Raw genomic sequence first — 14,890 nt, forward strand, 5'->3', positions numbered from 1 at the left:
TTCAGTACTAACTGAAAATGCTAGTAGCAAAGTTTCCCTGCTGGTAGATGACAGCATGTCAAATGGGAGTGAAGTAATTTAGAGGACAGTTACCATAAAAATGTAATTGGCTTATTGATGTTACAATTCAAAGGAAGGTGTTAAAAACTGAGAAATTTAACAAGCTGTCTTGCACTCAGAAGGTCACTATACATATCCCAAGAAAATTTTCTTTCTGTGACTCTAGCTTGATTAAATTACGAAAGCCATTGACGTAAGAAAGGGTATTAGGCTCTTTGTCATGGTGAGGTATTAAATACCTTTGATTCTTATTTAATCTCATTATTTTTTTTTTTATTTTTTATTTCATGGGGATAAGACTTGCTGGGCATCCCTGTTTATATTTTGCTATATGTTCATAACTGCTTACATAAGGAGATTTTTTTTTAACAGTTTATTCTCTTCTAAGTAGTACAACTTAACTAGAGTAAAAGGAATAGAAATTATTTTTCATGGAAAGAACTTTACTTTTCATAAATGATACTTCTGGCTTTCTTCTTGATTTTGTACTTAGTCACTATATCATTGAAATGCAGTTAATCGGCTGACCATAACCCCTGTAATTTACCTTCTCTTTATTGTTAAAAATATGTTTTAAAAGGGTACCAATGGACACTGTCATATCAAATTTGTGCCAAAGTTTTGATTATTTTTTTTTAATTCTAAAGTTTGTAACATTGCTTTTTCTTTTCCTGTATAAATAAATATGAGGGAAAATGGTATTACAAATGATTGTAAAGTTAAAAAAAAAAATGGGGAACTAAGAGTAAATGGTTACTTTAGACAATTTGGTGTGACCAAAGAGGATTTCTATACCCAAGTTAATAGGTATTAATTTCAAATTTGAAAACACCAAGTGGAATGTATTCAAGTGATAATATGCTAAAGAATTTTTATAAATTGAGTGATTTCTCTCCATTATTTATGTGTGTTGATTATATTTCAGCCACCTCTACTGGTATTTCATTGCATGGTTTCGCTTGATCTTAAAATTCAATATCATCATTGAAATTTTTTTTCTGAAAGAAAATGAACATAATTATACCTTTTATGTAACGGGCTAACGAAGAATTTTCATAAACAATGAAAATTTATCTTTTTATAGTATGTTATTTTATTTCTCAGACAAATCAAGCTTGTAATAATTTTTATTTTAGTTCAAAATTTTTCAGTTTTACATATTATTTAATTAACTTTTTATTATTATTACACTTTAAAAAAATTATAATAATGGCATTAGCTTTTTTTCTACCTTTATTTAGAAGATAAATTTTCTTACAAAAATTAAGACATTAATTTAGGACCCTTTCCTCAATCTCTAAAGTTTTCATTAACTTCTTAAACTTCTAAAGGTATAGAAGCCTGTGTGATACTAACATCAGTTCTTTGCTGAAATTACCGCACAAGTCATTTTTCTTTAAGGAGCTTTATGTATCTTTTGCATACCATTTCTTATCACCAAAATCTTATGGAAATTGTAACCAGATTAATGTGATTTAAAATGGATTGTCTTGTAGGCCTTTCCATTAAAAGAAAAGGATGGGAGGAAATGATGGTGTATCAAAAACATCAGTCCACTTCCTTACATAGGAAGACTGGAATACAGAGCTGGAAAATGCAAATTGGGTGGCTACTTCAAGTACAGAGCTGGATACGCACAACACTGGCATAAAGTCTGATTTAGCAGATTAACAGAATTGCTTCTTCTTACTTCTGTATGGTATTCATGACAGTGAATGCACTTTAGCACAAACTGATATATGATGCCCAGGCATTGAGCTGCAATTAAAAATGGGCTGTGCCGCTTCAATCAAGAAATTAAATGATACAGGAAAAATACCCATGAGTTTTTCAACTTAATTGCTTTGCAGAAGCAATGTTACCCCGGTAACATTTTCTGAAGATTTCTGTGGGAAGTTTCATAAGTGTATTCTTGTGGAAACAAGTAATTTCAGATAGGATTAAAATGCATGCAATTTTTTGCCCTCTCCCATTTGTTCTGTCACTACACAGAGAATACCCCAGTAGAACTGTTTCAAATACATTAGAAACATTTCAAACTAATCAGAAATAAGTGAGAATAATAAAAAAATACAAAGAAATAAGTGACCACAGTAGCTAATTGAACACTGGTAAGTTCTTTTGAAGTAAAGTAAAAGTGTGGTTCATTCATTTGCTCAGCTGTGGTAAAAATCATTGCATAGTGCTGGCTTCTGTGCCTGCTGCAGAAAAGGTTTAATGGAGCTGGAACATCTTATAAAAATTTAGACTCATCTATGTAAATTAGATCAATTTGGTTAATTCTTATGTAGTTATTCCTGCTCACTGAATCGATTTATACCTATGATACCTTTATTACTGGGTTTTGTAAGAGCTCATATTGCCATAAAAATGCTGTAATAATAAACAGATCAGGTAAATAAAGTTAGTGTGAAACTGGAATGAATAACAGTGTTTAAAGAACATGAGAGAAAGGAAGAAAATTAGTAGAGGGTTTGCCCATGCTTGGCAAACAAATGTAAATCTCTGTCTTTACTGCTGATTAGGCAAACTAAGTACGCTGTTAGCAATCTGTATACAACTTCTGTATTAAATTTTAGCTCACAGTTTTGAGTAACTTCATATAAACATTCACCTGAATAAAGCCACCAGCTTCAAATCAAGTATACTTTTACATTTCCATTACTTCTCTAAGTTTTATATATTACATCTTCCCTATTGTTCTTCTAATGTTATTCAATTGATTTTATTGTAGTTGCTCCTGATTTTAGCAGTGTAACTACATGAAACTACACCTAAAATGAACAACACTTACGCAGTAGAAAAATAAAGGTTCTAACAGCCTGTTGCCTCCTTTAAAGGTGAAACCTTTCCTGGCCTAAAATGGTGAAGTCTCATAGGAAAAAACATCTGATTATAGCACACAACAGGAAATATCACATCTGTCCTGGAGATCCTAGCACACAACTGCCTGGCATTGCAAGAACTGTAGCTCATTAGTTTTGGGGAGGGTTTTGCAGAGGGTTTTCAAATTTACTTTCTTTCTCTGGAATGCTGAATGGTGCAATGATAAATATTAGTAGTTGCATTTTTTGTCATCCTAAATGTGAAGTATAGATGAAAACAAACAATCCAAGTTTGGTGAGTAGTGTCATCAAAATGTAATTTGGATAACAAAATATTGTATCAACAATCCAGTGTGTATAAAAAAATGATTTCTTTAGCCTTAATAACATGCCTTTCTGACAATCTTCATTTAAAATAAAAAGGATAGGATGTTGAATTTGTCATCTAGATAGGTAATTTAGAAATTGAAAATAAGGACAATATCTGAAATGAAGGGTGCTTCAGGAAGAGAACTAAAAGTGAGATTAGCTCTCCAGAGCTACTGGTAAGCAGCAGTGTAAAATTAGGATTATATTTCATTGTTAAGAATGGATAATACTGCAAAGTATTTTGAAAACACGGTGATGATATATTGTGTATTAACTAATTTGTGAGATTTTGTAGTTTTTGTAAAGGACAGTGGTGCAAATGGAGAGCAGTTAGCTGCAACCTCAGCTGAACTTATTAACATTCATAATAAGTACCAAAGCACTGTTAGAGGAAGATAATGAAGCTATCTCTATCCAAGTTAAAGTTTGTGCAAATCTGTTAGCTTCATTGATGACCTGCAGCTTTTACAGGTACTTAACCTTGAGTTAGGGGTCTCAGCCTGTGTTATACAGGATTGTTCATTCTGCTTCTGTTGCATTTCCTGTGGTTCCTGTTGATAGGATGCATATTGACTCAGTGTGTAGCCTACCTTATTTTAACAAAATACTTTACTCTCAATAATGCCATACAGAAACTGACCATTCTGGCTTATTGGATTTCATTCACACTTTGTAGCAAAAATTATGTTTGTAAAGTACAAGATGCTGCTTTCTATCCTATATGTTAACATTTGGCTTTTCTTCCCTTCTGCCTGCTGTTCTAAATCAATTTTATTTGGTCTATAACAGAAAGATTTCATAACTTCAGTGTCTTTATAAATGGCTTTTTTTTCAACGTTTTAATATAATTTCCTGTGTTATTGAGGCTTCTTAAATTATAAAGCTATTGTACATCAAGAAGAATTTTGCTGTATGCATTCCTGCATCTAAAGCCAAGAGAGGGCATGCTGTACTTAACTTGTTTGACCTGTAATGTATACGAGGAATGGAAAACTTGGCTGCATGTGTAATGACCTATTAGCCCCTGTAATTTCCTTTATGCCTTATATTAGGTAACTGACCTTCATAATGCATAGAATCTTGCCTGTTGAGCAGTCTAGCATTATATTTGCAGAGCTGCAGCTATACTAACTGGTATTACAGTCACATTCAGTGATTTATTTGACCTGTGAAGCCAAAGATTTTCTTCTTTCCTGATAGAATATTTTCTAGGGTTTCAAATGATCCACATTCCAGTTTTTCGCTTTATTAGTTATGATGAATACATGATCATTTGCAATATATGTGTGTACATGTATGTATATATAGTGGAACATCATATATATGTAGTATATACATCAGCATATATTGGGATGTGACTTTTACTTCAGTCTCTAACTTCAGTATTGGTCTGTGGCTTCACCAACCTGTTTGACAAACTTCACAAATAAATCACTAATCACACTCCTGGAAGTTATTCCTTCCTTAGATAAAGTGTATTTATAAAGTACCAGTTTGTATAGAGTGTGCTTTGGACCTGTCTCACTGTTAAATAAAGCATAATATAGTAAGCAAGAATTTGCAATGGCTGCCTGAAACACAGAAAGGTATTTAATTAACCTGCATGCAGAAATTAACCCTTACAGCACTGCATCAAATTTTTCAATTTTTTTCCTGTATAATCTTACCAGTGGGCTATGTTGCTTTTCTACTCAGCTTTATAGTTCTGTATATCAAGTACATAAAAAAGTAAAAACAAAACAAAAGTAAAACAAAAAAATTTACTATGAACAACTGATTTTGTAAGATTAAATGCCCCAGGTTGTTAATGAGTAATACATTCCCAATCAACTGCTACTGTTTGTAAAAGTTTTTACATCAAAACTTTGAATTTAAGTGTAAGGTTTCACTGTAGCCATGTGCCTGTTAGGTTTCTTCCTAAAATATGCTAGGTATGTATGCTATAGAAAGAAGTCAGTTCTTTAAGGGTTAATATGGGGTTAAGGAATTCTAAGGTATTTTCCTGCTTGTCTTTTCTTAAAGGTATCTGCATGTTAATTGTTAGATATTACCTGAACAGGTGAATATTAAGACTGTGCGAATGACTAACTGACTGAATGAAATAATTCATTCAAAATGCTTGCTTGTATCTTGTAAATAACTGGGAATAACAGAAAAAGGTTTCTGAATCAGGGTTTTAAAATGAAATGCATACAAATCTCACCAGAAGAGTAACTCATATACTGACAATCTACTCTGATTTCTTTTTCTTCCAAATAGCCCAATAGAATCCTGCCAGAATTTCTACAAAGATTTCACATTACAGATTGACATGGCTTTCAATGTGTTCTTCCTACTCTACTTCGGCTTGCGTGTAAGTAGTTTGTCTTTGAGGACAGATGGAATTAACAATGAATGATAAAAACTAAGACAATTTCTAAAATGCATGATCAGAGCTTTTGGTTTGGAACATTCAGTTAATAGAAATAAGCGTATAAGATAAATAAGGAGACAGGAATTTTATAAACGTGAACAGCTTGTTCCAACCTCTCTGTGTCTGTCTCTTCAAGTATGGCAGAAATTGAAAATTATTATAATGTGTGTCAATATAGTCAAATCTTGTTTCAGTGTACTCAATGTGTGATAATTACCTCAGAAAAACTGGGAAATACTTGAATTATTTTAGTGCTGTTAGATCTGTGTTTGGCAGTTGGAAGTGGAGATAACAGTGGGTAGAGCTGTCAATCTCAATTTTATACACATTAGTTTTTCCAGACTGCTAATGAATATTTTGGAGAAGTTGTAAATACCAGTCAACATACTGAATATCAACATGCATCCTTAGAATATGCTTTTCACTTTCTGAAAATCCAGTAATTGGATTTGTGATAATGTTGATTTTCTACTTGTTTGTTTCTCTTTCCTTCCTCTCTTCCTTCCTTCGTCCTTCCTGTCTTCCTTCTCTTCTTTTTTTAAGGAAAAAACAAAACAAAACAAAAACAACAACAACAACAACAACAAAAATGATTTCAGTACACTGAGATATGCTTTGAAACTGTTAACTGCAAGGAAAAGTTTGTGTTAGCAGGAGGCTTGCCACACTGACTTTCCAATGGCATGTTTGGTCAGAAGACCTTGAATACAGGTTGACCTTCTGACACAGAAGATTCAATGTATGATAATTACCCATTTCCAACAACCCTCTACTTAGATGTATTTAGATACTTTGTAAAATTTTTCTTAGTGGTAAGGCAATATGTTCTTACCGGAAGAATTAAAATTGTATATTGGCTATTCAGTGCAGTAAGTTGGGCTCCACTATCAGGAAGAACATAGTAGGAGAGAATATACTGATACTATCTAATGCTTTGAAGAGGAGGGAGTAATGTTGTCTCTCTCTATTTTGGTCCTGTTGACTGAATGTACTATACTGGTTATTGTATGTGAGATTGGCTACTAGAACATGCTTTTCAATTGTTGCTTCAACCAAATCAAACATTTGTGGTATCTAAAACAGCTTTGTGATGCAAGCCAGAGTATAGTAAGCGAAGATATTAAGGATATTCACTTCAGAACTGTACTCCCCATGTTAAATTAAAATGCTGACATGCATGCAGCATCCATTCTCCAACACATTCTGCTGTACTGGAGTTCCTGACTAAACAAGTGATAATTAACTTCTTTGCATGCAAGAATTGTGTTAATGATGAATTTGCTGGCTTAACAAGCTGAATTAACAAGCATCTCATACCTTTAGCTACTTAAGGTGTTTTCTTTTTCTTTTTTTTCTTTTTTGCTTCCTTCCCATAGACAATTGCATTCTGTTATTACTCACTGGCAAATTAAAGTATTTGAATAAATATTTGAATAAATATTTAAAGTCTCATCTTTCTCCATCTGTTCTCCCTGAAATTATGTCACAATTCAAAGTAATGAAAATATTACTATATCATCAGATATTTGAGTTCAAACACACACAACCATTTAAGCAACTATGTGAGAAGTCAGAAATTTACAAACTTCTGATGACTATGTCCAAATTGCATGAATTAGTAGATAATCAAGAATTAGTCTGGCAAATGGATGACAGACAGAATTGTGCTCCTGCTTCTAGAACAGCATGTTATCTCTTCAAGCACAATACTGGAATGTGAATTGCTTCTACTAGTTGCTAATTATCTAAGCAAATAATTATTCAAATACTTTCACAGAAAAGTGTGAGTGGCCTTTATAGTCAAGGCTGGCTGTTTTTGGTTTTGAGTAACACGTTTTAAACTTTTTGAAAGAAAAATGTCATTGCTTATGGTGTGATAAAATGCTGACTAGATCAAACATGAGTTCAGAAAATAATGACTGAAGATCTTGAAAAGCTTTTAGTTCCGTATATTCTGACTACATTTAAATTCATCAGGAAGGAGTTGAAAATTCTTGATGAATCTGGATGTATTTTGCTCACTTTTCATGCTACAGCTTGGTTTAATTGTATAATGCAGAATAAGAAAATGCCAATACATTTTCATTTTTGAATCTTCTTTGAACACATGCTGTGGTTTTTTGTTTTTTGTTTTTGTTTGTTTTTGTTTGTTTTTTCTCTCTCAAGTATCACTTCAACAATCATGAAATCAGTAGAAACCCATCTCTATTTTTGTTTGTTTGTTTCCCAGTGCTGATTTCATAATCAGTAGAAAGAAGGGGCATCTTCCAGAGCACAATTTAGAGGACTGAAGTCCTGTTGCTGTCCTGAATTATTGCTTGAAGGATTCATTGTACTGATTAACTCTAGATAGGATGGTAGTGGGATCTTCGTGAACTACCATGTATTTAGAAACAGTAAATAAAAACAGCAAATACGTGATGACAATACAGCTAATGTGTTTGGAGTGCTACAGGAAAGGTGATATACTTCGGAATAATTTATACTTATCTATACTTTTCTAATATTACAGCTAAACTACTCATTAGCTTTGGAGTTTAATATTTTATAATGGAATGTACTGCATGCAACTACACTAGTCTAACTTGATTCTTGTCCCTCTCTCACTTTTTTTTTTTTTTTTTTTTTTTTTTTCCCCAGTTCATAGCAGCCAATGACAAGCTATGGTTTTGGCTGGAAGTTAACTCAGTAGTAGATTTCTTCACGGTCCCTCCAGTGTTTGTTTCAGTATATTTAAACAGAAGTTGGCTTGGTAAGTAATAGCGTCTCTCCTTTTAGTAGCTATTATAAAAATACTTAAACTTGGCATATTTTGGTAATTCTTTTACCTTATGGTATCATAAAAGCAGAAGAATTGTACCAAAATTGTCTTTGAAGTGATCCTACCATTATGTCAGAAAAAAAGCACTTACTAAGTTCATTTTTCTTGACTGATTAATTTGTCTGGGCCCAGATAAATGAATAGAATTAGATCCAGCTTGTGAGCAGGTATGAGTGTTGTTCCCAGTGAGGGTCAGTATTGGGACCAATCCTTTTTAATATCCTTATTGATTTGAACAGGAGGATTGCTTGAACCCCCAGTAAGTTTGCAGATTACATTATCTTGGGAGGCAGTATTGATCTACTTGAGTGTCGGAAGGTACTACAGAGAGATTTGGATAAACTGGATTGATGGACTGAGACAAATGGGATGAAGTTCAGCAAGACCAAGTGCCTGGTCCTGCACTTTGGTCACTACAACCCCATACAGTGTCACAGGCTTGTGGCAGAGTGGCTGGACAGAGTAAAAGGATCTGGGGGTGTTAATAGCCACTTCAACATGAGCCAGCACTATTCCCAGCTGGCAAAGAAGGCCAATGTCATCCTGGCTTGTATTTTGAGTAGTGTAGCCTGCCAGAGTGGGGACGTGATCATTGCTCTGTACTTGGCATTAGTGAGGATGCACCCTGAGTACTGCGTTCGGTTTTGGGCCCCTTACTGCAAGGAAGACATTGTGGCCCTGGAGTGTACCCAGAGTAGGGCAACGAAACTGTGAAGGGACTGGAGCACAAGTCTTAAGAGGATCAGCTGAGGGAACTGGTATTGTTTAGTCTGGAGAAGAAAAGGCTCAGGGTGGACCTTATTGCTCTCTACAACTCTCTGAAAGGTGAATATATCAAGGTAGGTTTCTGCCTCTTTTCCTAGATAGCTAGCAATAGGATTAGAGGGAAGGGCTTCAAGTTGCACCAGGGGAGGTGAAGGTTGTTTGCTAGAAGAAATTTCCTTCCTAAAAAGTGGTCAAATATTGGAACAGGCTGCTCAGCACAGAGACATTCAAGAAACATGTCTATGTGGAATTAAGGAACATAATTAAATGGAATTGGTTGTGATGATTCGATGGTTAGACTTAGAGGTCTTTTCCATTCTTGGTGATTCTGTGATTCTGTGAATACAAGTTCCTACTGTAGGTATAGGGTAAGGTCCATCTAGAAAGTACATGTCTGTTTCTACAAAGTGGGGAGTATAGTGTAATTGTTGCCTGAACCGATGATCCAAGCCATTTATTCACTGAAATCCACTGTCATGAATCATTGTTAGTGATGAAAACAGGTTTCCTTCACATTTTGTGCCAATAGATAAATTTTAAATCTATTGGAACAATATGTTTGGAAGATTTAGATAGATGTTACTGGTCTGAAGCCTTGTGTAGGAAAGACCACTAGGAGTGCACTGATAAAAAATATTGCACACAAAAATGATTACAAAGTGAAACATAGTAGAAAAACAAACAAACAAACAAAAAAACACCCAGTCATATAATATGGTGTATTAAGTTTCTTGTACCCGTTCTGTATTTCTGTCTAGTTACATAAAATCAGGATCAAAATTTGGGAGTTTTGATTGGGGAAAACTTTCTGAAATGTCATGCTTTGTAAGTGCTATATCTTTAGATAGCAAATGAAGCCTTACCTGTCCATTTCTCTAGAAACATTAGTGCAAGTTGTCCCTGAAAACTGAAGAGAGTCATAAAATTTAAAACAAAACAGAAATTTAAATAAAATTATTATAATCTCAATTTGTTACAGAAATGTAAATATACAGAAATTATCAATAATCCAGTATTCTATGAAAATAGATTAATAGGTTGCATAACCATGTTCAGGTTCATAGTATACATTAATGGTTATTAATAAACTGAAGAAAACATCAAAACAGCCAGAAAAGACGATTACAGATCCTCATGTAATTGAAGTCTTCATTATATTCTTCCACCATATTTGTTAAATGAAAATTTTTGAAGTAGAAAAAGTCATAAAGTTCCATTTTTTTTTTTTTATAAGTAAAAATATCTCAATAACAAATGAACTAATACATAAAAGAAAATTATGGATTTCTCACTAGCAGTTTTCTCAGATTCAAAAATCCCTGGATTTTACATTATGTGTTTTAGAAGGATGTATTACTTGAATTTGACATATCATAGATTCCCAGAACTTTCAGATTTAAGTAATTGAAGACAAAGGTGAACTGAGAATAAAAACTAGTGTCACAGCATCCTAGAGAATGAATATGAAATAAGCAAATAGCTCAAAAATACCAACAACTGGAAAGCTGTACAAAAAGATAATTGCATGTAATTAATATACTTTCTGCAAGTGACTGCATAACTGACTCATTCGTGGTGGCACAGCAATCTAACAGAACCAACAGGAATAATGATGACAGTGCTTGCACATTTATCAGTTTTTCCTGAGTAGTTTGTATATGATCCATGTCATTTTGCAGGCAGAGTTAAATGTTGTAATTATATTTATTAATTGGGTTAAAAGGATTTCCTCTTCTCGTAATTGCAGCAGTTCCATTTTTTTTTTTTCCTGGATTTCTTTTCTATAGTGCCACTTCACTTGTTTTCTGATTGAATCCTCTTTTAGAGATATTTATCACCTGCTGAAACACAATTTGTTTAATTTTTATTCTGTAGCTGGTTTATGAGCATCATTTTTATGATGTCTGAGCATTTACACTTGCTTCTTCTATGTTATTCCAGAGAAGCTTTCACTTTAGGGAAATTAATTCTCAGTGAAGTAATTTACTTATTAAAAAATGTGATTCTGTTATTCTGTGAATTACTGGTGTCTGTGACATAGATGTGATTTAGAACACTGAAGTGTAATTTGGAAGCATTGTGATGAAATAGTCTTTAAGCAAATGCACAAGTATATTAATGAAGAGTGTTCAATCACAGTTTTTAAAGAGAGAGAAGAATTTACTTTGTTGAGGGGGCTGAAATGGTTGGCACAGGTTTATAGGTAACAGCAGAAAGACAGAAGTGTGGGAGGAGGGCTAGGGAGAATGTTTTCACTGTATTATTAGTTCAGGTCAAGTACCTAGTTTTCCTTTTTTTTTTTTTTTTTTTTTTTCCCCCCCCCTTCTTTCTTCTAAATGTTTTAAATTGGAGGATAGATGCTTATCTAGAGAATGATTTAGAACATGAGCTAGATTCCAGTATCCAAATACAATTCAAGATAATCAGATAACGCGTTTCCACCAAAAGGTTTCTGTAAATGTTATGATGTTCACTGCCTATTGTAAAGCTGAAAGCAAACAGCACTTAAAACCTGCAACTATAATAATTTTTATATTTGACATTTCCCTTTAGAAAAGATTCCTAGTGTCATTTTTGCTCGCTACCACAGTCTAGCATAAGCAAAGGAAGTATGTGAGCAGAATACAGACGGTGTATGGAATGATCTGTTTACTGTACCTGGAAGAATGGGATAGAGAAAGGGAAAATTTAAATCTAAGTAATTTGGTGGTATATATTAAATCAGTAGTCAATGGTGATAAATTGCTTATGCTAATATTGAAAACTACAGTTAAAAACATCACTGTTTTCTGATGAAGTATGTTTGCATCTATATCCTTCTGACGTTTTTCTAGCACTGTTTTGCAAAAAGTAGCATTTGTGCAGATACTTATATGTAAAATAGAATACTTCTGCAGAACTGTAGGTGAAATTTGATAGTACTGATAACAGAACAGTTGTCTGCTATAATTGTACCTTTCTGTGTAGTGAGGAGAATCTTTCCAAGGGAACAACAATAACATAAAGAATGGTGTTTCTGGCTCTAGAGATTTTACAACTTGTTTTGATAATTAATTTTAGCCAGATGTTTCCTAATAATTGATGAATGTGCTGTCTCTACAGTATAAGTGAAGATAGGCTAAAAGTGCTGTTGGAGAAAAAAAGAAAGATTCGCAATGACAGAGATGAGATTCTGGCAAAACTCTTTTTAACATTATTAATTCATTATGATCTGATTATCACAGCTAAACTTAAGATGATCAGACCTTTGTTTCTTTGGTAGCTTGCAATCTACTAAGCTGGAGAGGCCTTCAATGTGTGAATATTTTCTAGCCTTTTTCAGTAATGATTTACAAACACTGTGCCCTCTACTTAAAATCGTTACTCTGTTTTCTGTGAGGGCAAACACACTTCAAATACCAAAATGCTTGTTATCATGTACTTGCTTTTGAAAATTTAAGTATTGACTATGAGCAGACAAGGTTGGATAAACTGTCTTGACAGAGTGATATTGATAGAGGAAGATTAAATATGTAAAGTATCATCTTATATTCATTTTTCCAAGGACATGTGAATTAAGACCGATCAACCTTAGGAACTACAGTGATTTAAATAAATCCTAACTAATTGTAAGGATTTGATATTCTTTCATATCAATATTGAATCGCAATAGATCAGTTTACTTTTCCCATGTATTCTACTGTACATTTTAATTCTTGGAAACTATTTGCTAGTAGATTCATCTGGCATCCCCTAGGCAGTCTTGGCTGCTGGTGAAGCTGTGCTATTTTTTCAGAAAGTTATTTGAGATTTATAGTGTGGGGGGGAAAGTAGTCAGACAATGCATGCAAATGTAGACATATCTGCAGCATAGAGAATGAATCTCTCTAAGTGGTGGAAAGCATATTTATTCAAAAGAAGGCTTTCTTTTTATCCGATCTTTGTTCAAATCCTGTTCAGATCCTGTTACAGACTTTCCAAGTCATTTTGGATCTGGCTTGATATTTCAGTATCAATTCTTGGTCTTAGAAAACTATTTCCTGTGTCTCTCATACAGAGCACTATATTTACGTCAGAAAATGAATTTAGTTTCTCCCTGTGGTTAATGGAAATGATGCATAACTTTAGTGAAAAAGCATATAGTTTAAGCTGATGGTGCAAATGTCTTCTGGCCATCCAGCAAGTGTGCTTCAAGATGAAACTTCAAAATCTCTGAGAAAAACTGACATAGAAAGCAATATTTGTTTCAGTACCCTATTGCTTTTTTCTTTTTTCCCCTAATATTTTCCACAGAGCAACTCTGCCTAAACATTTGTATGAATTTGCTGAACAATTTATGCCTTTTGAAAAATAGAGTGAAACAGGGTACCTTAATGACACAAAGTGTTTTGATAACTAAATTATGAGGATGCCTGTGAGAGAGGAGCTCCAAAACTTTATAAGCATCTTCTGTCTCTTGATACATCCACAGGCCTTAGAAATATGCCTTTCTTAGCACCCTTAGTTTACAGTCAATTTTCAGTGTGTTTATTTATTAAGAATTATGTATTTCTGCCATCTACTGGCTAGAACTATGAATACACATCCAAATTCTACAGCATGCCTTTAATTTGCCAGTTGTTTTTTTTTTTTCCTTTTTTTCCCCTTTTCCCTAGGTTTTTTGACAATAGTGTGTCACTGAAAAGACTGTACCACATGTTTAATGTTGAATAGGACAATTTTTTGCTCCTTTTAGTCAAACAATATTTCCTTATTATTTTTCAGTATCACCTGTTAATTTTATCAATGTGGATTTTATTTTCCCTCCAGAATATTAATAGAAGTATTAACTTAAGGCCAAGAACCCTTCCCTGACAAGAATACCCTGGATAGCATGCTATTTAAAGGCATAAGGGTTATTTTTTTACTCAATGAATGTCATGGCAATGCTGCATTATCTACATTAGTATGTACAACTTTACGGCTCAGACATGAATTCTAATGACAATAGAATGTTTTCCCATGTACACAAAACAAATCTTTATTTTGAACTGCTAATTATTTTGCTGTAATATTCCTTGTTCTGTCTGTGATTTGGTTAACTATGGTCTATGATTACTTTTAAACATATGATAATAATATTAACTTTCTTATATGTTTCTGGACCTTCAACTGATTGTGCCAGACTCACTGAAAACCAGTAGGCTGCAGAGCAAATTTTTACAATTACTGGATAGAAAGTACCCAGACATGATGACTTATTTAAAAATGTCTTGCGTAGTCATTTTAGGAAGGCAATTATGCCATAATTACATGACTGGCTTTTCCTCAAAACATGTGTAAGATTTCAGCCTTATATGCCTTGGTACTGAAATGTCTGCCAGGTCTAAGGTAGTAGCCACAACAAAATGTCATTTAATTGCAATATGCAGTAAAGTCTTTAACATCAACCAAAAAAACTTTCTTTTTGGAAATTTGGAGTTTTAAGATACAAAATGTATATTAATATTACTACTTAGGATTTGTGTTGTTATTCATGAACAGCAAATATACTCGCTATTCAGAATTTTCATTTAAGCAGCCTAAATTTGTATTTCATAATCAGTTTAAAATAACATCTGATAAGATGGAGTCCTGTGTGCAGTCCCTTAAATGAAACACTGTTTGAGGTTGTAATGT

General features: G+C 33.5%; 1 protein-coding gene across 40 annotated transcripts in view; it reads left to right on the forward strand.

Annotated features, from left to right (window-relative positions):
* Positions 1-14,890, forward strand: part of KCNMA1 (potassium calcium-activated channel subfamily M alpha 1) — a 403,732-nt gene that overhangs the window by 234,086 nt on the left and 154,756 nt on the right. For all 40 annotated transcript variants that reach the window (XM_072340339.1, XM_072340340.1, XM_072340330.1 and 37 more), the window contains 2 exons: positions 5,514-5,607; positions 8,308-8,419. In XM_072340339.1, coding sequence (XP_072196440.1) covers positions 5,514-5,607; positions 8,308-8,419 — 206 coding nt within the window. The remainder of the gene's footprint in view (positions 1-5,513; positions 5,608-8,307; positions 8,420-14,890) is intronic.

Source organism: Excalfactoria chinensis, chromosome 6, assembly GCF_039878825.1.
Source record: "Excalfactoria chinensis isolate bCotChi1 chromosome 6, bCotChi1.hap2, whole genome shotgun sequence".
Lineage (NCBI taxonomy): Eukaryota > Metazoa > Chordata > Aves > Galliformes > Phasianidae > Excalfactoria > Excalfactoria chinensis.